Source organism: Cynocephalus volans, chromosome 8 (genome assembly GCF_027409185.1).
Source record: "Cynocephalus volans isolate mCynVol1 chromosome 8, mCynVol1.pri, whole genome shotgun sequence".
Classification (NCBI taxonomy): domain Eukaryota; kingdom Metazoa; phylum Chordata; class Mammalia; order Dermoptera; family Cynocephalidae; genus Cynocephalus; species Cynocephalus volans.
The window spans coordinates 106,091,982-106,117,493 of record NC_084467.1 but is presented as its reverse complement, the minus strand read 5'-3'; the positions used below and the strand labels follow the sequence as shown (position 1 = coordinate 106,117,493).

The following is a 25,512-nucleotide window of genomic DNA, read 5'->3' as shown; positions in this document are numbered from 1 at the left end:
TAGTTTGGTATGTCTTTTATTAGACTGTTAGTGATGGCACTTGGGAAGAACTTATTCTGTTTATTGATAGCACATCCTAAATTGGATAGGGCTCTCCTATTTTTCCAGATTTCTCAGTTTGTTTAAACTAGGGTCTGATTGATAAAACAAGTTTCCTAAAGGCATCATTTATCATGCAATCAATTAACCAAGAATTTAAGCATCTACTATGTGAGTTACTCTTTCTTGAGTTCTTACTATGTATCAGGCATTGATTGTTCTAGGCCCTTTAAATGTATTAATTCAGTGAATTTTCACCAGAACTCTGAGAGAGATTCTCTTTATTTAAAGATAATCTTTAGATTTATCTTTGTGAAGAAACTGAAGAACAAAGAGGATACAGAGATAGTAAATGGGGAGCTAGAATTCACACCCAGATCCATCTGATTTCAGCATCCATGCTTTCAACCGCTAGCCTGCATTGTTTCAAATATAAAGAAAAAAAAATGTTTTCTATCTTCTAGGAACTTAAAAAGGGAAAAAGCAGAGAGAACTAGAAGACAATGTAGAATTAAATGCTAAGTTCTTGAGTTATGAGTGTTGCAAGAATAGGGATGTGGGTGGCTCTTTGAGGACCAGAACCATCAAGGGAAGCTTTGTGGATGAGGCAGGAGGTGAGGTGGGGCTTGGAGGAATGGGTAGAATTTAGATAGTAAACTGAAGGCAGCAATCAGAGGCAGCAGAGACATGAGTGGAGGCGTGAAACTGAGTTTGGTGATGATCTGTTCCAGCAAGAGGGGTTAAACTGATCAGACAGTACAGTCAGAGTGCTTGGAGGTAGTACCAGGGAGGGTAAGCTTTGATCTTGAAGGCCAGCATGAGAGTAGACTGGATGAAGTAAAAAAAAAAAAAAAGATGTCCATGGAAGAAAAAATGCCAGGCTTGGTACTGTGAAGGTACTGCGTAGACCTCTCAGCTAGTTCTTCTGAGAGCCAAACCAAGAGCAAGTTCTGAGAACTGAGTAAGAACTGAAAGCCATTGCAGGTTAGAGAGTAGTGGTGCTACTGGAAGGTTAGATGTGATTAGAATAAAATCCTAGCCATTTTGGGGGTGCTAGAAAAATGGATGTCTTTAGTCTAGTCTAAAAAGGGATGACTTGAATAAGCTTATATGAGAAGGAAATACAAAAAAACGCTTCACTCACTGGAGCATTTCATAATCTGACTTTTTTTCAAACATAAATCTGTGATGTTTTCCTTGCTTCAAACAGCCCCCCAGTTTACCCTCCCACTTAAGAGTAGAAGCTGTGATCCTTACCACAGCCTTCTGTGATCTAACCCCTGACTGCCTCCTTGGCCTGTCTCCTGTCACTCTTCTCTTTGGTTAATAATCTCTAGCCATGAAGACCTGGAATACTAGTATCATCCCCACCTCAAGGCCTTTACATTTGTTGTTTTCCTCTGCCTGGGATGCTCTTCCCTCATATCTTATGACTCTTGTTCCCTTAAGTCTTAACTGAAAGGATACTTCTCAGGGAAGCCTTTTCTAGACTCTTTATCTAAGTACACCCCAACACCCCAGCCTTTGTGATTGCCTTGTATCCCATTGCTGGGTTTTGTTTCTAACAGACCTTGTCATTTATCACTATCTGAAGTGATTTTATTTATTTATTCATTTATTATTCATCTTTCCCTGATTTCTATAAGGTTCATGAGGACAGGCATTTTATTCTGTTAATCGCGGCATCAGGGCCTGCGCCTGCCCACAGTAACTACTCTGTATGTTCTGAATATTAGAAAGCTAGTTCCTAAACACACTGCACTTTCAGTGTGAAAATTAGAAATTGGCTTCTATATTTTGTACTACATTGCCAAGTGATGGAGTAATAAGATTGAAATTCACTACTTCTTTTTCCTTTTTGGGGTGGAGTGGGGCTGGGGGAGCATACACGAACAGTGACAGACACAGTATATAAGATTGATTTCAGTCAGTATTTAGTAAGTGTCTGCTGTTTGTGGCTTAAGATGAAAATTTGGGAAAATAGTAACTCTTTGTGAGTGACTAGTAAACATTAGTTTAAGCATCTATTCTCTAACTATGGTATGATTTTGCATTTTGTTTTTTACTCTACAAATATGAAGCTGCCTTTAATTTCATAAATATTTTACAATGGAAAAAAAGTAAATCGAATTTTGAGGTGAAGTCTTTGCCAGCCTTACCTTCATGATTTCGAGTTATCAAAGTTTTAACTTCTCTTTATACTTGTATGGCAAATAATAACAGTATTTATTTAGAAATAGCCCCTGAATAAAGTCATGAGTGTCAAATTTTACTTTATTTTTCTTTTGTTATATTCAGGTAATATATGAAGGTACTTAAAAATTTTTGTGGAAAAATAGATTGGAAAGATAATGTAGAGAACGTGAAGGAAAATGGTTAGGGCCCCTCGGATGTTCAGAGTGTTGCCGAGCATTTGATGTAAATATGCACGTGTGCCCAGATATTCCCTGGTTATTGTCTAACGTAATTGCACACGTGCACCCAGGTGTCCTGGGTTATGGACTTAAGTATAAAGGATGAATGGCTCTGATCCCTGGGGCTCTCCGCCCCCAGGGGGCCACAGGGTGACGCTACTGCTGCTGGATCTATTGTAAGCTGCTGCTACTGCTGAGGTCTGAGCTGTGTCGTGTGCCAGTGGCTTCTGGGATCTTTCCCAGTTACCTGGAGTGGATCTGCATGTGAGGGGTCTGGTGACTAGTCTGTAAAATGGGCTTGAAGGAGTTCTAAGCCCTAGCCCTGACAATACAAATAGAAAACTTAGTGTAACTAAAATAATGAAACATTTTGGCTTTAGTTATGATTTGCTTAACCCTACAATTAGTATAGGAATTGGGTAGCTTTACAGATAATACAAATCTTTCCACGAACTTTTTGAAGTGTGCTTGTAGAATCACCTTGATCATCCAAGACCTCTAGTGGATTATGTGCCTTTAGGAAATTCCTTAGGACGGACACTCATGCCTTTATACCGTTGTTCTCACAGTGTGCTTGTTCAGACCTGGAGCATCAGCAGCACTTGGGAACTTGTTAGGAATGCAAATTCTCAGGCCATCTCTAGACCTACTCAGTCAGAAACTGTGGGGGTTGAGTCTAGCACTCTATTTTAACAATCCCTCCAGGTAATTCTGATGCATACTAAAGTTTGAGAACCATAGTTTAGTAAATGTCAAAGGTTCAAGGTAGCGTGATCCCACAAATCAGCCAAATAGCATTAATTATTAGCCTGGTAAGCCCACCTCTTTTTTTGGTCACTGAATTTGATTGGTTTACTAACACTAGGCTGTAAAGTTACTTGCTAGGTTAATTGCCACATATTGACTTTGGGTTGTTTGTATTTCTCTGAACCTGCCACTGTAATGATTTGCCAGGACACTTAATAGGAACAGGCTGTGATTTTTTTTTTTTTTTTTTTGCACCCATGGCTTTCTGAGTCATGGGTAGCCAGATCCTTATGTCCTCCTGGATAGATTTCCCCAGGTACCGAGCATGCTGTTCATGTACTTTTAATGAGGGAGGTGTCACTGTTGGATCACAGGAGACCTTCAAGGGCATTAAGTTCACCTCACCTTGGTTTATAGGTAGGGAAATTGGGCCCCCTTGAGGTTGTGCTTTGCTTGCAGTTGCACAGGTAGGAGTAGAGGAGGATTTCAACTCTCTTCACTCCCTTCATTGCACCAGGATCTTGCAGGGGGAGAGAGTTGCAGCTTGCTTCATGTTTTCAGGACATTCCTTTCCTACTGAGTGGCTTTATTTTTTATTTAAAGAAAAAAAAAGCAAATAGAAAAAAGCCAGGAAGTCTTCATCGAAACTAATAAAAGTGTCTAAAGAGAATGAAAAAATCAGTTTGAGAACTTTGGTATGGAGGAAATAACCTGACATTAACTGTTTTAATTATAGTTGTTGCATTGGGCTTATCAGTGTGGGAAGAGGGAGCATTGGAGTCTTACAGGGAAGTGGGATATGGACAACAAGATGACCCTCTTCCTGAATCTGCCTGTTCAGGCCTGCAGCCTAGTGACAGCTTGTGTGGTCTCCATAGCTGTCATGGAGATGGGTTGGACTTAGTAAGAGAACTGGGTCCTAGGCCGACTACTGCCACCAGTTAGCAGTGTGGTGCCCCATGAGGAGGCCACTTAACTTCCTGGGCTTTCACTTTCTGGTAAATGGGTGTAATAATACCTACCACGGCCATCCTGAGAAGAAAAGTGTCAGGTAGTGGGAAGCAGCTTATCTCACTAGTTAAGAGCACAGTGTATGGGTCTAGATTCCCTAGATTCAAATTCTGGCTCTCTGATTTACTGGTGTGACAATAAGCAAGTCACTTTTTCTGTTTTCTTACCCTTGGAATGGATATAACAACATTAACTATATCATAGCATTAGTTAATCTATGTAAGGTGCTTAGGACAGTACCTGGTCTTTAGTACATCCTGTGTATTAGCTGCTATTATTATTACTATCCTGTTTTTTAGATAAACATATTTTAAGGATGAGACGAGATTTCTGTAAAAATGTTTTCAAATAATTCCACCACTTGGTACAGTACTGGGTAAATAAAGTGTTCTTATACAGTAATTGTTAATGAAGGAGTTGTTCTGACATCCAGCTTGTTCCTGGGCCTTGCTGTGAAAAGAAGCTGGTTTTCATGCCCAGGATGGGCATGTCTAGAGCCTCTAATGTTGCACAGTTCATGCATAGAGTGGTGTGGCTACAGGAAACTTGGAGGTGAACACTTCTCAATTTTGCTTTCAGGTATTTATACATGAACCATCCTAGGTGATGGACATTTTAATAACCTCCAAGAAAGAGTTCATGAACTTCAATTTTTATTTTTATTGTTTGGTTAGGTTTCTTTCTATCTTGCCTTTCCTATTGTTATTGGGATTCTTGCTATGCATTTCTGTGATGCAAACTCCAACTCTGAAAGCTAAGCAATCAAGATATTGTAATTAGCCAGCAAGTGAGTGACAGACTTTGGGTAGATGACTTCATCTCCTGGCTGAAATCAAAGAAAGTTGCTGTTTTTTTTTTTTTTCCTGAGTAGTCTGTTTTTGAGAAGGACTCAGGTGGTAAAGTGCCTTTCATTGTCTTTCAAAGGAACCAGGGAATCAAGAATTTGAGAATTTTTGTTTTATCTGCATGTATAAAATCAACTTTTCATTTTCTATACTTTGATCACCCCTTCTTTACAGTCTCTATTCGTGATCTGCTCTCCATCTTTTTGTGAGCCCATTAAAGTTAGAGATTTTGTTTTATTCATTTATCTATATATTCCCTTTCTCCTTTTTTTTCTGGATCCTAGTATAGTATCTGGTACATACTAGGCTCTCAACCTTAGTTTCCTGAATGAGTATTGTTGATGTTTCCAATTACTTCTTGAAGTGGCCCGTTTTAAAACTTCACTTGAAGGCTAAGTAATTAGTTAATGTCATGGTTATCTAGTTTCTAGCCAGCTCTTCCTAAACATTCATTGATAATCCTTACATTATTCATGTGAAGTATCCAAATCCCAAGATGATCATGACATGTCATGGATGTTATAGCTTTAATCATTTTACTATCATTGGGAAATAGAGATGTAACAGTTGGGGATATTGAATCACAGAGAAGTAAGAGCGTTGTTCAAGATCACAAAAGCAGTTACTGTGGAAGAGACTTTTGGGATGAGCTACTGTGCTTCTATGTTCCTAGAAGCCAGAAGATGAAAACTCTTTCATCTTCTTCTAATCTTATCATTGATAAAAACTCTAAAGAGAAACCCAGATAAAGTTGGATGTGGGAATGAATGTTGACATGGATTGGATTGCACTTCTTTGGTATGTGAGGGTTATAATTAGTGACTTATTTCTAATGTGAGTTTGTTTTATTTTTAGCATTGCAGTGTCGGGATGGTTATGAGCCCTGTGTAAATGAAGGAATGTGTGTTACCTACCACAATGGCACAGGATACTGCAAGTAAGTTTTCTCTTCATGTATTTTCTTTTTCCACAGTGGGACTGTATTACTCCATTTTCTGTTGCTCATAACAGAATATCTGAAACTGGGTAATTTATAAGGAAATTAAATTTATTTCTTACAGTTTTGCAGGCTGGGATATCCACAGTCCAAGAAACACACCTGGTGAGGGCCTTCTTATTGGTGGTGACTCTCTAGTGACACAGCCTTTCACATGGTGAGAATTGCAAGAGCTCTCTCATGTGCTCCTTATAAAACCACAGTCCACACCCATGATAACTCATTACTCCATGAATGGATTAATCCATTCACGAGGGCACAGTCCTCACAATCCAATCACCTGTCAAAGTCTCCACCTTTCAAATATCATAATCAGATTTCCCACCTTCTTAACACTGTTACATTGGGGATCAAGTTTCTAACACATGAACTTTTGGGGGACACATTTGACTCATAGCAAGGACACTGGACAAGATTTGATTCTACTGCTCTATTTTTAATACTTCTGTGAAATGTTACTGAGTCTTGAACTTTTCTGATGCAGTTTTTGTGGAGGGTGAGGATAGAAGGATGTGAATGTCAAATTAATGGTTAGTAAGAACTTCTTACTATCTTACCGTTATCATTTTTATTATAAAAAAGAGTTTTCAGGGAGTGGCTAGTTAATATATATTGAGTATATTTTCTTATATTTTTCACTTTAAGGAATAGCCTTAAAAATCACCCCTCAATATGTTAGCAATGATCTTGTTTTTAAGTCAAATCAGATAGTTATTAACTTTAATTCTGCTCAGTATAAGTGATATTACAGTCACATAAAAGTTTGTTTTTCTAGTGTAAAAAATTCCAGTTTTGAAAGCGAGTCCGTAGGAAAGGAAGACATAAGTATATGATTAGGGTGGGATGGGGAACAGGGCCTGTGGGTGCCTGTCATTATATGGGGTTAAAAGAGTTAAGGATGAGGGATAGGACATAAGCTAGTTCTTGGCTCAAGAGCATTTCTTTTCTTTTTCTCCAACCACCCAGTGTAGCCAAACTGTTTGTTTGTGGAAGGTGTGAGATAATTTCATAAAGAGCTTATGTAGGTTTCCTGCAGACCATTTTTTTCCTTCTGCCTCAATTGAAAATTTTCGATGGGAACATGTATCCTGTCCATTCTATTTATTTCATGGAAAATATTGGGAAAATAAGATTTGGTAATATGAAATTTCTCTTCTTTTCCTTCACTTTCATGTGGTGTATTTTTCTTTGCTTTGGGTGTACTTGCTTGATAAACATTTTATGTGAGTTTATCCAATACATTTTTTTTTCCTCTGGTATTTAATTTAATCCCATAAATAAAATTATGACTTTTTTTCCTAATCAAGTTCATTCTGATACCAGGATCTAAGTTTTTTAATGTCATAAACAAGACTTTTTCCAAGTCAGAAACAATTTTTTTCACCAAAGTGAAAATATTTTAAGCTGTGATGACAGTATAGTTTAACAGTAGGTTGTTTGGGTTGGAATAAAGATAACATTGGAAATGAAAGTTTTTATGTAACTGATTATAGGCTGCTCACTTAAGTTTTTCTGGCTGGAAGAAAAAACGTGTTACATTCTCCTCTAAGAATGAAAATACAACTGGAGATAATAAGGGAGGGAACTTAATACCTTAGAATTGGCTACTGAAATCTTGTTTAGTCTCTTTGTGGCATCTGGTGCCTTAGCTGCTTGCTTTATTCTATTATTCAGCTCTCTTTTGGTAGTTAATTCATTATATTATGGTTATTGATGATATGTTTGTTTCTCCCACTAGATTGTGAGGTCCTGGCTTTATGCTTTTTTGTATAGTTAATGAATGCCTAGTAAGTTCTTGGTGTATAGCTATTGCTCAGCAATGTGTTTCTTGAACTGAAAGGTGCTCAGTAGATATCATTCACATGTCTCTTATCTATTTATCTTAAATAAGGAGACACTTGTTCTCTCCTTTGAGATTTCATTTATTTCATGTAGTATCCAGGATGGTAGTACCATACAGAAAGGCAAGTTCTATTTGGAGATAATTGAATTTGTTAACTTATGTAGGGAGAATTTAAAATAGGTTCTAAGTGTTGGCCTATATTCTGACATTGGGAGAGAGGATTTCTAGGGAGATTAATCTCTGAGAACTTACCAGGAGAAAGGACACTAAAGGTCTCTTTTGGGAGGAAACAGATTCATGGGTTGCTAGTCTCAAACTCTCCAACCAAGGTCGGGGAGACAAGTTTGCCCTGTTTCTGGAAGAAACACTGCTGGGGGACAGGGAACTCACTTGTTGATTGAAAATGGAGCTGCCTAAATTCTGTCCCTGGATACCTGTTAATTGCTGATAGTATAGAATGCTAACGTATATAGTTCTGGGTGGGTCCCTCAGATATCTTCCAACCCTGTTGTAAGAGAAATAGGCTTCTTGAGAAAGACAGAGTAAGGGGGAAAAAAAAAAAACTGGCGAAGCCATTCTTTTGGGAGACCAATATGAACAAGAAAGCTTATAAAAAGAGAGTGTTTTTCTACCATAGTAAAAGTAATATGAGCATCTTCAGGAGTGGTGGGGTCAACATAAGTGGATGTAGAAAAAGTGAGAACAAATATCAAGGAGTCCAAGTCAATCATTCCTGCAGTGCTGTGCCAACCTCTACAGAATTGTAAGCAAAACTTTAAGCAAAAATAATGTGTACTTAGCAGTCCTTTTGGTATATCTTCACGAACCCAGCTTTTTTCGCTGGGGAAAGAAGGTAATTCAGAATGTTCAATAAGTATTATTTTCACAAAATAGTAAATAAATATTAAAACACTTAGAAGGTTTATAAAAATTGTATCAGGCATGCTGGGCATGGCATTATCTTTTTATTCATGAGATTGCTTAGTGGATTAAGACAAGAATTGAAGCCAAATTTCTTTTATGGGGGTGTTGGGAATTGATGGAAAATGTTTTGAAGTAGAAGATATCTGACTATCTGTTTAAAGAGCATAATGCTACTGATTCAGCTAAAATATAATAATTGTTTATAGAAATTATAGAAATCCATGATAAGATCACATTGACGGATGAGGATAAGTACTTTTAAAGGTTAATTTTGTACACAGCTCAACTGTTTTTTCTCACGTAAAGGAGCCTAAGTACCCCATCGGTCTGTGATTAGATTGTGAGGCCAGACAAGGAGAACCTGTGTAATCTTGCATAAAACTCAATTATTGCTGCTAAATAGTTGCTGTCAGATCTTAATAAAGCCCTCTCACTACAGAGAGATAAGACATTTTATTCTCTCCCTTGTCCTAGTGGGAGGTGTAAATATATAATTAAGTTTGGATGGCATTAACCATTACAAGTTGTTTGCTCCATGCTTTCAAATGTAGACCATTCCAAATCCCAATTTGATTAAAAATCATGGGCAGCTCAAGTTCACTGGGATGTAGGAGGAAGGTGAGGGTATGATTTGTACACTTTACAAAATGTGCATTTTAAAGACATATTAATCACAGTTATTTAAAGTACTTGTCTACCAGTTCTTAACATCTGGGTTGTCTGTGGGCATGTTTCCATCAACTGCTCTTTCTCTTGACTATGGGTACAGTTTCCCTTCACTTCACATGTACGGTGGTTTTTAATTATTTACTGGACATTGTGGGTGATGCATTTTGAAGTTTATCTTCCACTAAAAAATGTTGGGTTTTGTCCTAGTAGATGGTTACATTATTGGCAGATCACCTGGATCCTTTGAGACTTGGTTCTAGGCTTCGTAAGGGTACATCTACTTCTGGTTAGCCCTTAGTCCAAAGGAGCAAATCTTAGTCCTGCAATATGGTCCTTAATCCTAAAATGTGACCTTTCGGGGATTCAGTGGAAAGTATGAGGGTTTATCAAGCCATAGGGTATTTATCAAGCCCCTCTAATTTGGCCGGATTTGAATTCAAACCTCTGTCTCCCCGGCACCAGTGCCCTTCTGCTCAGTTTTTTCAGCTTTCCAACTCTTGCTTTCTCTTGAGTTCCTGGCTTTCATCTTGCTAATGCACAGTGAGGAATCATTTAAGTATCTGAGTAGTTGTATGCATTCTTTGAGGCTACCCCCTCTGTGGTTTTGTCTTTTCCATGATTTTTCCTCCTCAAATTCGAGCTGCCTTGACAGCTCCAGATGCCTCTGATTCCTCAGCCCAGTAAGACTTCCATTTTCTGTTTGCACTCTATTTCTCTTTTGCTGCACGGACTGGTAAGTATCTTTGGGTGAAAGCTATATAAATGTGGTGTGTTTCAAAGGGAAAAGTTTGCTTTCCTTTTTTTGAGGCTCAGATGCCTTCCAGTTTCTGCCTGCTTTTGGTTGCTCTCTGGTGCCTTTAATAGTTTCTCCTCTAGAGTTTATAATTGTTATGATCCAGAGGGTTGGTCTGATATAAGTTACTCTGCCATTATTTTTAATGAGGAAAATTGGAACTGTAAAGGGGTCTTCCAGAATTTCCCAGATACCACTTAGGAGGTCTCTAGCATGGTGGTTGTGAAAGAACAGAAAGTCACCATGAGTTATATAGGCTTTTATGGATGGGTGCTTGCACTTGAGAATCTCTAGTTTTTGCCAAAGTGCCTATCTAAAAATTACATTTTATCTAAAAATTACATTTTAAAGTGAACATTATAAATGTTATAAAATACAAGCATTTCACATTTTTTCTAGAACTTGTCTGCTAGCTGTAATAAACATTACAACTAACAGTTTTCCTTGCCAGGATTAGCAAATAATGGTGGTGGTCTCACCCTCCTAAGTCCGTCCAAAATAATTGGAGCCGTTGCCTTCTTTGTCCTCTTGATAAATTTTTGTATAGTAAGTAGGGAATAGAGACACTCAGAATCTCTCAGAATCCACCTTGAAGTGGAGGATGTATTGTTAATGTTTGTGCTGCGGTGGTGTTCCCTCAGAAAGGCATTTTCAAAAGTCATGGCAGACTCCACATTTTCCCCTTTCACTCAGTCAGTGTTGTATAGGGCAGTGTCAGATCAAAGAAATACCCAGTGGAAAATATCACCTTCTCTTTTTTCTCTGCTGAAACTGGTTCTACCAGCCTGGTTCCTTCAAGTAGGGTGCCCTATTAAGCAGAACATCATATACATAATTTTTCAGGAAGATGTTAGCAGAAGCCTGGCCACTCTTCCATGGTTCTGTTGTCTTTTTAACATAAAATGAAGAACGCCATCTTTTGTCTCATTAAATGCCTTTCACAGAGTAATCTTTTTTCTTAATGTGATGGCTAAGGATTTATTAATTCAGGAGTTATTGCATGCTGTGTACGTATACCACATATAACAGATAACTCAAGGTCTGTGGTAGTAGTGACAATTAATATTTTTATCACATTATTTCACATTTCTTTGGGAAGTTAAAATAATTACCAATTCATTAACCTGGACTTTTTAAAGAAGTTCAGAGTGAGTCTTACTATAATATTGTAAAGTCAGGTATGCAATAACTGACTGTAACATTGTCTTCTGTACCAGAACCACCAGTTAATGGCAGAGATGGGACTAGGGTGAGGGGAGTTGTGCACTCACCTCAGGTGTGAAATTTAAGGGGGTGCCAAAAAACTCAGTAATCAAGATCAACAATATTTTAATGTAATAGTTTAAAAAATCAAAATTAGTACAAAAAACATGAAAACATATCAAAAGTTTAAATAGATATGCCTCAGGCTCCAGTGTGGTTCAGTTTGGCACTGGTAAGTGGTTTAAGGCAACTGGAAGAACCCTGTTGGGTGACATGTAGAGGAATAAGTTTTTATGCCAGACAGACTTGAGTTTGAGTTCTAATTCCTGTTAGCAAGTGGATCTTTGGCAAATTAAAGACTATAGTGCTAGTTAACGTTTACTAAGCACTTATTATATGCCAGGATTTGTCCTTAGTTATGCTCTTTATATGAATTATTTTGGTCCCTGTATGAGGTAGTGATAATATTCCTATTTTACCAGTGGGTATATGGAAGCTCAGAGAGGTTAAATAATTTGCCCAGGTTCACATAGCTCTTTAGCTGACCAGTATTCAAAACTTTTTGAGCACTGACATGATGCTCAGAGGAAATGCTCATTGGAGCATTTTGGATTTTGAGTTTTTGGATTAAGGATGCTCAATTGTTATAATGCAAATATTTCAAAATCTGAAAAAATTCAAAATCTGAAACAGTTCTGTTCCCAAGTGTTTTTGATAAGGGATACTCAATCTGTATGTTAAAGATGGCTTTTTAGATCAGTAATATGATTAAAACTCTGCTTTATATAGCTCCTGACTTTAAAGTAGTGACAGCAGCATCAGGCAGGCCTCAATACCTCGCATACTACTAGAACATTGTACCTGCTTGTAGCTATGTAAGTGTACATGGGCCAGGCTTGGCTAATGCTGTACTTTTGAGAAGCAGCCTTTGGCTTGAAGCTCAGTATAATTATTATAGACAAAATATAAGAAGAGGGCAGTGAAGGGGGGATAAAGGATATTGTCTGCGAAAGTATGTTTCAGTAGAGAAAACTAAATTGAAAAACTTGAAGCTTCTCCCTTTTTTTCCTAATGGAAGAGGAGCAAATCCAGACATTTTTTAATGCAGCTGTGAAGCTGAGACAGGTCAAATTCAATGACTTCTAATAAATGTTGCTGCTAGCACAAAAGTCACAAGTTGTTAAACATAGCACCTTACATATGCATAGTGTTACAGATATATATGTGAATATCCTGTGAGGCCTTTCCTTGTTTAGGACTTGAGTTCTGAACCCTTTAACAGTACCATTCCCAAGTGATCCTTATTATTAATACTTGTGCCCTTTAAAAACCTTTTAACAAATAAGTTAAGTGTCCCTGAGGGGTCTTTTATAAGGAAAGTCTTGATTGCCAGCTTCTTACCAACGCATAGCAACAGAATTCCCATACTCTTTCTAACTAATCTTTATTCTTTAGGTTGAAACCTTTATATATTTCAGTGTTCAGTAGAGAAGTAGAAGGAGTTTCTTAAGCTCTGCCTGTGTCCTTTTGCCCATCTTGAGTAATTGCCAATAAGTTAAATCAACTAATTTTGGCCAGCAAACCTGGCATTATTAATAGATGTGAGTTTAGCTGGTTTTCTTTCAACACAGTGTCCAGGTTAATCATAATCTTATGTGAAGTTTCTTTCTTATTGTTCAATTGTGGCTTGTCAGCACTTTTAATTTCATGTAGGAATTCTTTTGTTTTCTTTCTTGTGACTAAAAAAACCAAGAAATATTTCTCTTTCAGAATATGGAGAAGCTTAATAAAATCTTTCATTTTAATTTTGTCTATATCTGCCCTTAATTAGGACTAGAAAAAGAGTGGGGGAGATCAGAATGTTTTAAAAATGTAATTATCTAAAAATTTCCAAGCACTTTTTTATTTTTTAGGCCAGTACAAATGTGTGGTTGTGGTGGTTTTCATTAATACCTCTTCTCAACATCCAGTAGCTAGGAATGAAATTAAGCATCCTCTCCACCACATTGTCATATGTGTGCGCGTATAAGTGTGCATGCATGTACGTACATGTGACTATATTATACGAGTGTTTTGTTTTCATATTTGTCCTAGTTGAGTTTTACTTTACATCCTAATGTAAGGTAAATTAATATTTCTCTTGGGTTTCTCTGAATTTCCTAGATCCTATTTATCCACTGTCAGTAACCTTCACTAGCACTTAGGCCTCTGTGTCCAAAAATGTATTGCTGATTCTTAGATTGGTGCCATCAACTTTCCCTTATTAATGCAGTTAACTCTGTTTAAATGTTCCTCTCCTAAACAGTCTTCTACTTCATCTTTATGAAAAGGGCTTTATAAAAGAAAAATGAAAGCAATGACTAAGAAAGGCATTATTTAAGTGACAGGTGGTATTCAGTGAACACATTCAACTAGAACATTCTATTCAGTTTTTTTCTTCACATAAATAGGAGAAGGTGAGTGTTAATGAGAACATAATCTGATTAGGATTTATTTAGAATAGTAGCATTTAGGGTATTGAATCTGTATAGATTCAGGCTACTTTCCTGCAGTTACTACCTAAAATTCTGTATCCTGAACACTGAAGATTAGATTTGATTCTGAAGCACAATAGAGTCCTCACTATTCAAGCAAAAACTTAATATTTACCACTCTAGTATTTATTGAGTTGGCTGCTATGATTGATGATTGTGCTGGGTATTGTGAATAGACAGAAAAGCCTGAAGAGTCCTGCGTTTCCTGACTTCCTTATTCACAAGTAGACATACCTAGGGAGTGTCAGCTAATGAATGCTGTGTTTCTCCTGCATAAGAGATGGTGACAGTCCTCTGAAGTCTTTTTGTCTTGTTGGGGAGATGAGGCATACATAGATGTATAAAATAAAACAGTCTGTAATTACCCAGTATGACATCACAGATGATGAGAGCTGTGGAGAATCAGACAAGGGAACAAGTACTGTGGGACAGAAGACTAAAATCAGAGAATTTTTGGTACACCACCTACATTCTAAATCTTAGAATATTAGTGGTGGCTTTGGAGATGATTAGGTAGGAGAAGGTTGGAGGTAGGGAGACTGAGGAGATTAGGAAGGACTTTTATTTCCTGGAATAATCATTACCGATTTCTTTATCATTTTTTCTTAATGACATAGTTTCAAAACTTTTCTGCAATTTGGTCACTCTCTTCTGTCTATATTCCAGTTTGTGTGAGGTTTTAGTTAACGAGTATCTGGACTGATCTGGTTTCACAGTGACAGATAAGTGATTTAAAAAGTCATTCCTTTAGCACATGTTAGCTTGAATGTTTGGAGATAGAATGCCTAGAATGAAGGGTGAAGGGGAGGACCAGGGGACAGGAAGAGAGGGCAGCTGGGAGCAATTACCTTCCCTCCTCCAGACCTTTTTGGCCTTGCCTGTTGATTCTTGTGCTCTTGCCAGACACAGCAGGCAGGTAGACTTGTGGCCAAGTTTTGCAAGGAAGCTCAGAATCCAAGAATCTAAGGCAAGAAAAAGAATGGGTTGGGATAGGGGATTGATAGAAAAACAGAGACACTGAGAGCAGTGTTGGTTTTTGTATACTGCATAGTTGATTCTCTTATCTGAGAACTCAGCTATCTCAACCTCAAGTCTCTTCTGTTCAGCATATTATTGCCCAGATTCAGTTCATTTTAGGGATCCAGAGTAAGCAAGCATCTGTTAGCCAAGTCTTTGGTTACCTCAAATTAGCTCAAGTCCTTTACTACTTGTTTCCTCTGATTATATAGTACATATCCAAACCCTCAATTATCCAGAATAAACCAGGCTGCCTATTCGGTGTGGAGAACTTTTTGACAGTGGTTATGATTCTCTTGTGTAGACCATGGTAGTGCCTTACTCATTTAACTGCCTGTCCCTTTAAGATTTTGAAATGCTGGTTCTTATTGTGTAAGCCAGACACATCTCCTCAGGAATTATTTTACTGAACAACTTGCCCCTTCTGAAGCCTTAGTCATCCTGAAAAATACCTCAGGAACCTCCTTGACTTTAGGTTTTCTGTCTTAGTCCTATTTGTATGTAATGTTTGTGGTGTCTTATTCTTTGTCTCATATTGCTGACACTCATGGCCTTGAATTTCTGGGTCACTTGTAAGAAATGGACAGAACTTGATTACTAATGAAAAGGTTACTCATTTCCTTCCAAGCAAAGGCTGACACTGACTACTGGAGTTCATAATTAGTCTCCTCAGGCACAAACTCTAATTATGGGACATCACCTGTTTTTTTCCTAAATTTTATGAGAATCAATGATAGCATCATGAGCTGGAAATAAGACAGGCTTTTATGCAGTGTTGAGAGGATACCTATATTGAGATATCATTTTTATGTCTTACATGAATTTACTTAAGTGATTGATTCCCTGAGAGTTTAAATTTAGTGCCTCTTTTCTTAGACCATTGTCTAATATGTGCAAGCATCAGTCATTTTAGCCTTATGTAATTTATCAGAAGGCCAGATTCCATGAAGGGACTGAAATGTCTGTCACTTTTCTGTGCTGAAGAAAACAGGCTCTCTCATGTTGGCCAGTTGTTTTTGGGAAGGTGGTAAGTTCTTTCTGTCCCTTTTAGACTCAGGATTCCTTTTCATTCCCCTTATCTTGTTTAAATGTATTGTTCCTTTTCCATTGCTTGTTTTTTGCTTCCTTATGCTTCCTGTGAGGGGTCAACTGAAAGTGTGGGTTGGGTAACAATTCATTTACATAGGTGTATGTTGAACCGTCTGTGCACTTAGAAGGGTAGTAGAAGAGACACAGGCAAAAGTTCTTGCCCCAGGGAGCCCCTGCTTGGAGTGGGGCAATGGTCAGGATGTACACACCACTGGGTCAGTGGACCCCCAAGCTTTGACATCAGGAAGAACCATTACATCCTTAGGTGTTATTGTAAGGGAGTTTGAAAGTCAAGATTGTAGAGTCATCACACTTAGGAGGTTGAAGGGACTTTGGGGAGCACCTCACCCACTTGTCTTATATGTGAGGAGCACAAGGCTTAACACAGTTAAGTGAATTACCCTGTGTTACATAACTGAATAGAATGTAGACTGGAACTAAGACTAAGAGTTGTTTCTCCAGACCCTATTAGGCAATGTAAAGATTCAGCACTATGTCTTTTCACTCAGGGTGCCCAAATGGGTACAAATATTTTTGAACTAGGAATCTTTTCAGACCACACTATATGTTTTTGGAACTATTCTGCTTTCAGACATTTTTTGGACTTCAGAACTTTGAAGGTAGTCATCCATTCACATTGGGGAATGGAAAGCAGGCTCCCATGCTAATTTTTCTTCCTAGAAATCTTATTTAATTTTCAGTGCCAGTCTCAAAAGAATGTAGCAGTTCATGCTATGGAGGCTATTTTGTAGGATATTCTATCACTCAGGGCTCCAGCTCCCCGGTAGTTCATGTAGTCAATGTTTTACCAAAGGCTAATGAAAGATTAATAAAAGTGCAAGAGAGAATGAAGACTGTGTGTGTATGCACACTCATGCATGCATGCATCTATGTATGTGTTGGTTAACACACAAATTTTAGGGGAAATGTGATTGAAAAAATAATCTACCCCATATGGGGTTGGCCCACTTTGAATGACTTAGGGGTGGGTGAGGGTTAAGAAGTACTCTATATAACAGGAATCTTAATTAGTATTGAAAATCCTTTGGGTAAATAGCTCAACCTAGTGGTTCCCAAAATTCAAGTGTAATTAAGGAGTTTTTTCAAGGTGTAAAAATTCCATGGACCCTTACATTTTGCCCTTTGGCTTCTGTTAAGAATATGATCCCTGAATAGTTGAATGCCTTCTGTATGCTAGTCACTGTGTTAAGCACTGGGAATATGGTGATGAATAATTGTTAGTCTATCAGGGAAGAAAAATAATCATAATAAAGGCTAATGAGTGGTATGTCAGGGTTATGGGAAAAAATAGTGTGGGTGTCAGGGCTGTTTCTCAGAGGAAATAACATTTAAGCTGAGGCTTGAAGGAATTTTAGGGCTTAGCTATGAGAAGAGGGTGGGGAAAAGTGTTTTGGGCTGAGTGCATGTGCAGAGGTCTGGAGGTGAGAAGTAGTGCACTTTAGCATATTCTGGGAGCTGAAAGAAGTTGAGTCTAGCAAGCATGTGCATAAAGGAGAGACAATCTTCAGATGAAGCCATTTCTCAGTCTGTTTGAATACAATGTGTAATGCCAAAATCTACTGAGAATTCAAGAACCATTTAATATACTTCTATATTACAATAATCATAACAGTGTCTGCATATATTTAAATATAGATAAGAAATTATTGAGTAGTTTAGAGTGTGATTTATAAGGATTGCTGACCCCTTATGATAACTCTGTAGTCCATAGCTTGGGAACAACTGGCTTAACTCATTCATATTTGTTTATTACTCTGAAGGGTGCTTTTTGTAAACTCATGTTTAGGGTGTGTTTGTCATGTTTTAATCACAAGTAGATAGTTTCTCTGGGTCCAGTGAAGTAAAATATGGTAAGGTACTGATTGTGCACTAGAAGACAGAGACCACCTTCTGTTATAGCAGCGACATATGTCTTTCAACACTGTTTGTGTGCTCCTACACAGGCTTTCAAGTGAAGATTGAAGAGACTAGAAGCTCAGTTCAGCTTTTGAGTTCTGATAAATGAAACCAGACTATAAACTGGAAGATAAGGGTGTTTGCAAAGTTCTTGTGTAAATAAAGCATTGTTTCCCATTGCAGTGGTTACTGATTTTGCAGTCTCCGATGAAGATGAATGATGCTGTGATTAACAGCTTTGAAGCCTGTACCACCTCAACTTCTTTTTGGTTTGGATTTATTAAAATCAGTGTGTGTTTATTGTTTTATTCAGATGAGGGAACGAAAAACCTGAACACACGCAAAACCAAGTGAGGTGGAGTTTCAGAAGATAATTCCCACCCTTGCAATTCCCCATGAAGTTCTTTTCCTGTGGGAAACTTTTAATTTGGAAGCATTCAGCCTAATGTGGGAACCAAGATTAACATTTTCTGAAATACTTCTACAAGAAAAGCAGAAACGTTCTGTCCAGGAAGCTGAATTTACATAGTAGAAAAATGTGCTGCTGCCCTGCTGTATTTGGTAGTCTTTGTGTATTAGTTGTGATAAAAAGATGTGTGTATGTGTGTATGTATGTGTGTGTGTGAGAGAGAGAGACTTATTGTCTTTGTTTCCTTTACATCAAGCTAGCAAAGCCTTAGAAAGTGTGTTTTACCACAAATAGCCTAGTTCTGAGCTATATGCTATACCCTAATACTTTTTAAATTTTCATTTTGTTTTTCCTACTTGCTGAGTAAGCTATATTGTTTCCTTTTTTTTCTCTTTCTTTGGGGGAAGAGGGGTGGGAGTGGAACTGGCAAGAAGTCAGCATGACAGAGCTTCTTCCCTTTTCTTACCCTCTTTGCCAGGAAGTTAACTAACAGTCTTCACATTTTTTTTTAAAAAAGTCAGTAATTAGCATAACTCAGTTAGTTACCTTTATACAGAGTTATAAAATTAAGAAGTTGACAATCTGATGAGACATCAGACTGGACATACTGGGGGGAAGGGGATGATGAGGTTAGACCAGTAAGTAAGTAGGGCCTCTTGAATGCCAGTCTAGGAGTTTAGACTTGATTCTGTAGGCTCCGGGTCACCTACAAGTTTGTAACCAGAGCCCTGGGAATTGAATGTTACATAGGAACTTTCACTGGTTACAGCGAGCCTTGGCTGTTAGCAATTATTTTTATCTACTTTAACAGGGGGAAGAAGGGAGGAGGGCAGGAAACTAAGCTGGCATTATGGTCACAGGAAAGAACAGACCGATTTGGGACCTTTTCAAACTGCAGACCTTTGTTAGTGACCGATGCTTAATTTGGTTTCTGGGTTTTGTTAGTTCTTTTCCCCTGCCCTTACCTCATTTACCTTAACAACAGCTCTCCCCTCTAGAGCTCAGCTAGGGCAGTCTTCCACTGCGGATTGGGGGACTGAGAGGCCCAGAGCAAGAAGAAAGTAGGTTGAAAGCACAGTTCTGTTTAAAGAATTTTCTGCTGGAAACTAGCCCAGAGGGAGTAAAGAGGAGATTTAATGAGGAGCAGCTGCAGTGCCGATGCAACCCACATGAGACTTTTTTTCCCTTTCGTTCCACATTCTGTATAGTTTTTAAAAAATCATGATTTTGAAATAGCTGTTTTATAAATCATGCCTCTCTTTTTCTTCTTGTCGTTTGTGGTGGAGTTTTGCTTTGTTGTTGTTGTTTTTAATGGCCAAATTTTTGCTAAAAAAGCTATAGACAGAGCTACAGCAAAGCCCTGGATGCAATTTGGGCTCACCCTGCTGATACAGAACATTCAGTGGAGAAAATAAGGAGAGAGGATGCTGGCTTTTATTTGGAAAAGGGGCTTATTTCCTGCTCACACTTCAGTCATCTTGGAGCTGACACAAGCTGCTACACTGTTTTAAGCTTTTCTCTAGAAGAGTGGCTATTCACTTAGGAAACTTGAAAGAACAAATTTTTCTGTTCTTTATTACTAGGGAGACTGATCCTGAAATGTAGCCATTGCCAGATAGATTGGAATTGCTGTTCAAATCCCAGCTTCATTGCAATCTGTAAAGTGGCTACATGTAAATTAATCCAGGCTGCTGGTGATATGTGAGAGGTAGGGTCTGGTTTTCATGTATTTTAGTGAGGGGGGACTAGATGGATATCCTTTCTAATGGAATGTTTTCTAGTTCTGTTAGGAGGAATCCCCTGATTTTCTCTTTTCCTCACTCCTTCCCCCACCTTCATCCATCCCCCATATATGTGTTTGGATAGTAACAATGAAAAAGTGGACCTGTATGTCAGAAATGGCAGATTTTTAAAGAAAAAAATCATCTGTACAGATATAAGTATTTAGATTACTTAATATAATTATTTTATAGGGAAAAAGTCCCGCAAAACTTTCCCTGTAGTCACAGCCTCACCTGTGAACTATATTCTTTGATTCTAAAGATAAAGAAGAGGGATAGAATAGAAGGAAGTCACTGAGAGATCTGCTAAAATAATTGGTAAGTTATCTGCAGGAGGGAGGCATTCAAATAATTTTGGAAATGAAAGGCAGCTGTTAGATTTACTTGGTTATTTCTTAGAAAACTTTGTACATGCACATTTAGTTCAAGAAGTAACTATTTTCCAATATTTGTACTAACTTAATAGAATTACAGATTTGTGAGGGAACTTGGGTGTTATCTAGTCATGTGTCCAGCCTCTAACCAAACTTGACTTGAGTTATCTCAAGAAGAGAGCTATTTAAGCTTTTGTTTTCAGGGAGAGAATCTTACTTTCTACTCAGACTAACAGGATATATAATGTCCTTCTATTACAGTTGAACAGGGATTTGTGAAGTTGAAAGATCTGACTTAGGAAACAGGGGTCCTTTATTTCTGGCTCTCTCACCTGTTACTCCCCACTTCTTCCCATGTCCCTGATTCTGCGTAGCTTCCTTGGTATGAAGCATAATCTTGTACTTCAGGATGACTCTTAGGGTTGATTTGACCTGTGTCTTAGGGGGTTTTGTAGCAGATTTGAATTGAGAAACTGACTATCCATCATATGAAATTTAACCTGCTTTAGAACCATTTGCTTAGTGGGACTTAGATGCTCATGATATTCAAGGAAACTGCGCCACGGGCTCAAGACATGGTCTTCTCTAGAAATCTATTTAAATGAGAGTTTGAGAGAGGCTAAGGAGAGGCATAATGATGGCTCAAGTGAAGAAGAGCCATACCAGTAGAAACAATGCAGTGCATGACAGGGCCCTGTGCCTACTGTTGGATGGATGGTTTGGAGGAGGCTTACTGGAGGACTTACTGGAGGCTTACTGGAGGTTTTAAGCACATCTTTGAAAGGAGCATGGAAGAAAGGAACATAAATTGGAGACATATCAGAAGGGAAGTATAATATTTCTCACTGGAAATTAGAAATAAGATTTTTATGCGGGGGGACAGTAGATAAGATTGTGGAAATAGTCTGGAGAGTTTGAGTTATGCATTACTAAGCTGGTTAGATGGTAGGAGTGGGGCAGATAAGCAGGTCAGAGATGCTATGAAACTTGGGTTTGAAAGGCTTGGCACTAATGCTAGTTTCTGAGCAGGAGAGACATGATCAAAATTATGCTTGAGAAAGATTATTGTTTAAGTAGTATGCTTAATTTCATCAAAGAATTTCCAGGCTGTCCTTATGGAGAAGTGTGGATAGGATGCTGGTCCAGTTAGGATGATAGAGCTGACAAAATAGGTACTAGATTTGGGGTAAGACTTAGTAGTATGCTTTAGTTCAGTGCTATTTTGTTGAAAGATCTTGGTGAAGATGGGGATACTGTTTAAATAATGCAGAACTGAGGGAAATAGTTAGATTCATAGGTGACAAACTTGGGGCAGGTTAGTTAGCTTTGGTGTCCTTATCAGTGCTGTAGGTATTCAGACCAGTTGGCTTCTGAGGTATGGTTCAGTAATGAAATTATGTGATTATAGGAATATAGTGTAAAGGTTGTCTCAGTCAAGGAAACTAAAATTTAATCTTCATGAGTGCAAGGATTTTCCTAGTCCTTGAAAAATGCCTGGCACATAATAGGTACTTACTAAATGTTTGTTGCATGAATAAATGAATGTTATGAGTTTAATATTCTTTGAGGAAGCTTATAAGAGAACATTCTTCTTCATCATCATTAACATCATTATTAATAAGCATATCGGATTTTTTTTTTATAGAATTAAGCTTCATATATTCTCTACTCAGGGATTATCAAACTTTTTCTGTAAAGCACCAGATAGTAAATATTTTTGCAGGCCAAGTAGCTCATTGCAACTACTCATCTCAGTAGTTGTAGCATAAAAGTGGCCATAGACAATCTGTAAATGGGTGAGCATGGTTATGTTCCAATAAAGCTATTCATGGCACTTTCTATCTTCCAAAAAGTAAAATGAATAAATAGGTTGAACCAAATATCTGTGCGTCAGCCAAATAGCAAAATTTAGAGTTAAAATAAAAGTCTCTGTTCTTTTTAAGTGTTTCTTAGAGGTCCCATTTAAAACAACCTTTTTGTTATGAAAATGGAGACTTCCTATGCCTTTTTGATGCTGTTTAGAGAAAATTATCAAATATTGCACAAAATTTGGGGTGGTTGTGTATCTTATGAATCAAGGGTGGCATATAAAAAGATTCCTCAAAGACTTAAATGTGGAAAATGTCATGGAATGTTATTCTTGAATTGTTTCCCTCCTTCACTTTGGTGTTTATATAGTACCTCAGGTATTTTATGTTATTTTAATTATATTTTGTGCCTTTTTATTTGTTAAAAAAGCTGCCTGCTACTTATAACAGATTTTAAAATGTCCCTTTAAACCCTTTTCAATTCTTGCACCTCCTTTTCCTTTCTCTGTTGTAGTCTCAACCACCTGAACATAACCTAGAAAGCTAGGTATAGGCCAGTTGATGTTTCATTGGAAATAAGAGAAAGAAGAACTTACTATTTCTCAATGCTTAATTGAGAAAAAGCACATGATGTCTTATATATTTTAAATTGGAGGGGATAAGAGGGTCAAGTCCATGCATTATAATGTGAACGTCTTAATCCTATCAAATGGCTTAGTCAAAATGAGAAAGTTAATGAATTTAAGCAGACATGTATGAACAATGCTCTACAAAAAGATGACGTTACACCTTCCCAGCCCTGTACCTACATGAAAAAAGCTATGGTATACATTGCCTTTGAGAAAGGGTCATGCTGACTGAACATGGCAGACCCTACTAGTTCATCCTCCTGGTATTCCCTCACCTGCCAAGAGTCAGAAGGACATAGGAGTATGTGGTTAAGTTCTCTAAGCATTCATTTTTTTCCTAAAGTGAGGCAGTTTTATGGGTTGTACCTCAGGTCTCTTGATTCACAGGCTAGTGTTTTCTTGAATGGACTACATTGTCTTAATATAAGTTTTTGGACTTATAGGAAGTCAGATGTTTTCATGGACTCTTCTCTTTTCCATACAGATGTCCAGAGGGCTTCTTAGGAGAATATTGTCAACATCGAGACCCCTGTGAGAAGAACCGCTGCCAGAATAGCGGGACCTGTGTGGCCCAGGCCATGTTGGGGAAAGCTACATGCCTTTGTGCCCCAGGGTTCACAGGGGAGGACTGCCAGTACTCAACCTCTAACCCCTGCCTTGTGTCTAGAGGAACACAAGGAGGAACCTGTCTGAATGGAGGAACCTGCCACATGCTCAGCCCAGATACCTATGAGTGCATCTGCCAAGTTGGTTTTACAGGTAACAAATTGGACTCAAGCCCATACTTTCCTACTCTCAGTAGGTATCTTTGTTTAGCATCTTTTAGATCTGGGTGTCTCTCTCTTAAGGGTCCCCTAACTTTGGTGCACATTTAACATTATGATAAGGAACTGTAATGCTCCAGACTACAATCTGTAACTTTCTTTTGGGAGTTTTAAGGGGCAGAGAAGGAGAAAGAAAAAGGGTCAAGTCCTTAGAAGTAATTGATTGTTTACAGTATGTATGTCAGGATTGGGTATCAGAATTACTTCACTAAAGGAAAGACACTGTTAGCAGAAGAAAAGCTGGTGATGCTGTTGATTACTTGCTTCTTGAAATCTCTCCCTAAGCATTCAGGGCACTGGCTTATCTGGTTTTCTGAATTCTGATTGTTCCTTTTACCTCTTCATTACCTTGTTCTTATCCATTAAATTTTTGTGTTCCTTGGAACACCATTTTGAGCCTACTTTTGAGCCACATTCCAGCTCTCCGTAGGGAATCTTACCATCTTTAGCTGCTTCTGCTGTCGTTATCTTCATCGGTTGCTGATGATCCTCATGGTCATCTCTTTTACTTCAGCCCCACCCTGATATTCAGGCTCCTATTTCTCACTGTCCACTGCACGTTCACCTGGAGAATTCTGCAAGTACCTCAGACTCAGTATGTTGTTGTAAATAAATAACACCAATGTATACTCTGAATACCCAAGCTAGAAACTCCCTCTCCCTTGTCCTAACCTCATCTAAACTCAGTCACCAGCCCAACCTCTGAATTACCTCTCACCTGTCTACTCGTATTTTCCTCTGCTACTCATAATTAAAATGTCACTCTGAAACGGTTCCCTTTGCCATTAGAAAGATCTCTTTTTGTTGTCGTGCTGGGTTCTGATCATCTTAATGCATTTGACACTTTTGTCTATCACTTTAGGAATCATCACAGGTCAAGTTCATCCTTTTGGGTTTTTTTTGTCAGTCCTGTGTCTTCCCTAGTCGGACCTTATTATCTCATCTCCACTTGTGGATGAAGAAGCAGAGGCTGTAAGTTTGTGCCTAGGCATAATATATATGGAAAACCAAGTTCAGGGTCCTTTCTGTTTCAGTTGTGCACAAATACTCTGATATCCATGGTTGCCATTTACATCTCTTCTCCCCTATGGGTACCTCTTAGTGGAAAGAAGGAAAAAATAGGAAGAAAAATTGCAGTTACTTTATTTTCTCTCTGCCTAGCGCTCTGAGATGTATGTGCTGTGTGCAAATTTTTATTGCATCTTTCTCCTTTGGGGGGTGGTTCTGTGTGTGTATGAGGGGGGCATTAAGGATGACTTTACAAAGGTGGTGATTTTTGACATCTCTTAATAGGCAGAGAGCACTTCACTGTGCTCACGTGTTACTTCTTTTCCCCTTTTAGAAAAGCTGTAATGTCTCTCGCTTACTATTCTGTGGGATCGAAGATTCGGATCTTCTCCTAGACAGCCAACTGGAGTATTAACAAATTCAGGGAGTTCTCATCTCTTTAGTTTAAAAAATTAAAGGCTTAGGCTAATAAAAAGAAAAAGCTGCACAAATACCAAATTTACTAGGACCCTGGGAGTATTTCTCTCTCTTACTATGTCAAAGAATCTGCTTTGCTTCCCTTGGAGTCATGCCTTAGGATTCAACATGTCAGAGTCTTCCTGCTACTGCTGGTATTTTTCTACCTGAGATAGTTAAC

The 25,512-nt window shown here is 38.2% G+C and overlaps 1 protein-coding gene across 1 annotated transcript in view; it reads left to right on the top strand.

Moving 5' to 3' along the window:
- NOTCH2 (notch receptor 2) overlaps nucleotides 1–25,512 on the top strand; it is a 137,372-nt gene that overhangs the window by 33,507 nt on the left and 78,353 nt on the right. The window contains exons 2-3 of the mRNA XM_063104308.1: nucleotides 5,912–5,993; nucleotides 23,528–23,802. Of these exons, the coding sequence (XP_062960378.1) occupies nucleotides 5,912–5,993; nucleotides 23,528–23,802 (357 nt within the window). The remainder of the gene's footprint in view (nucleotides 1–5,911; nucleotides 5,994–23,527; nucleotides 23,803–25,512) is intronic.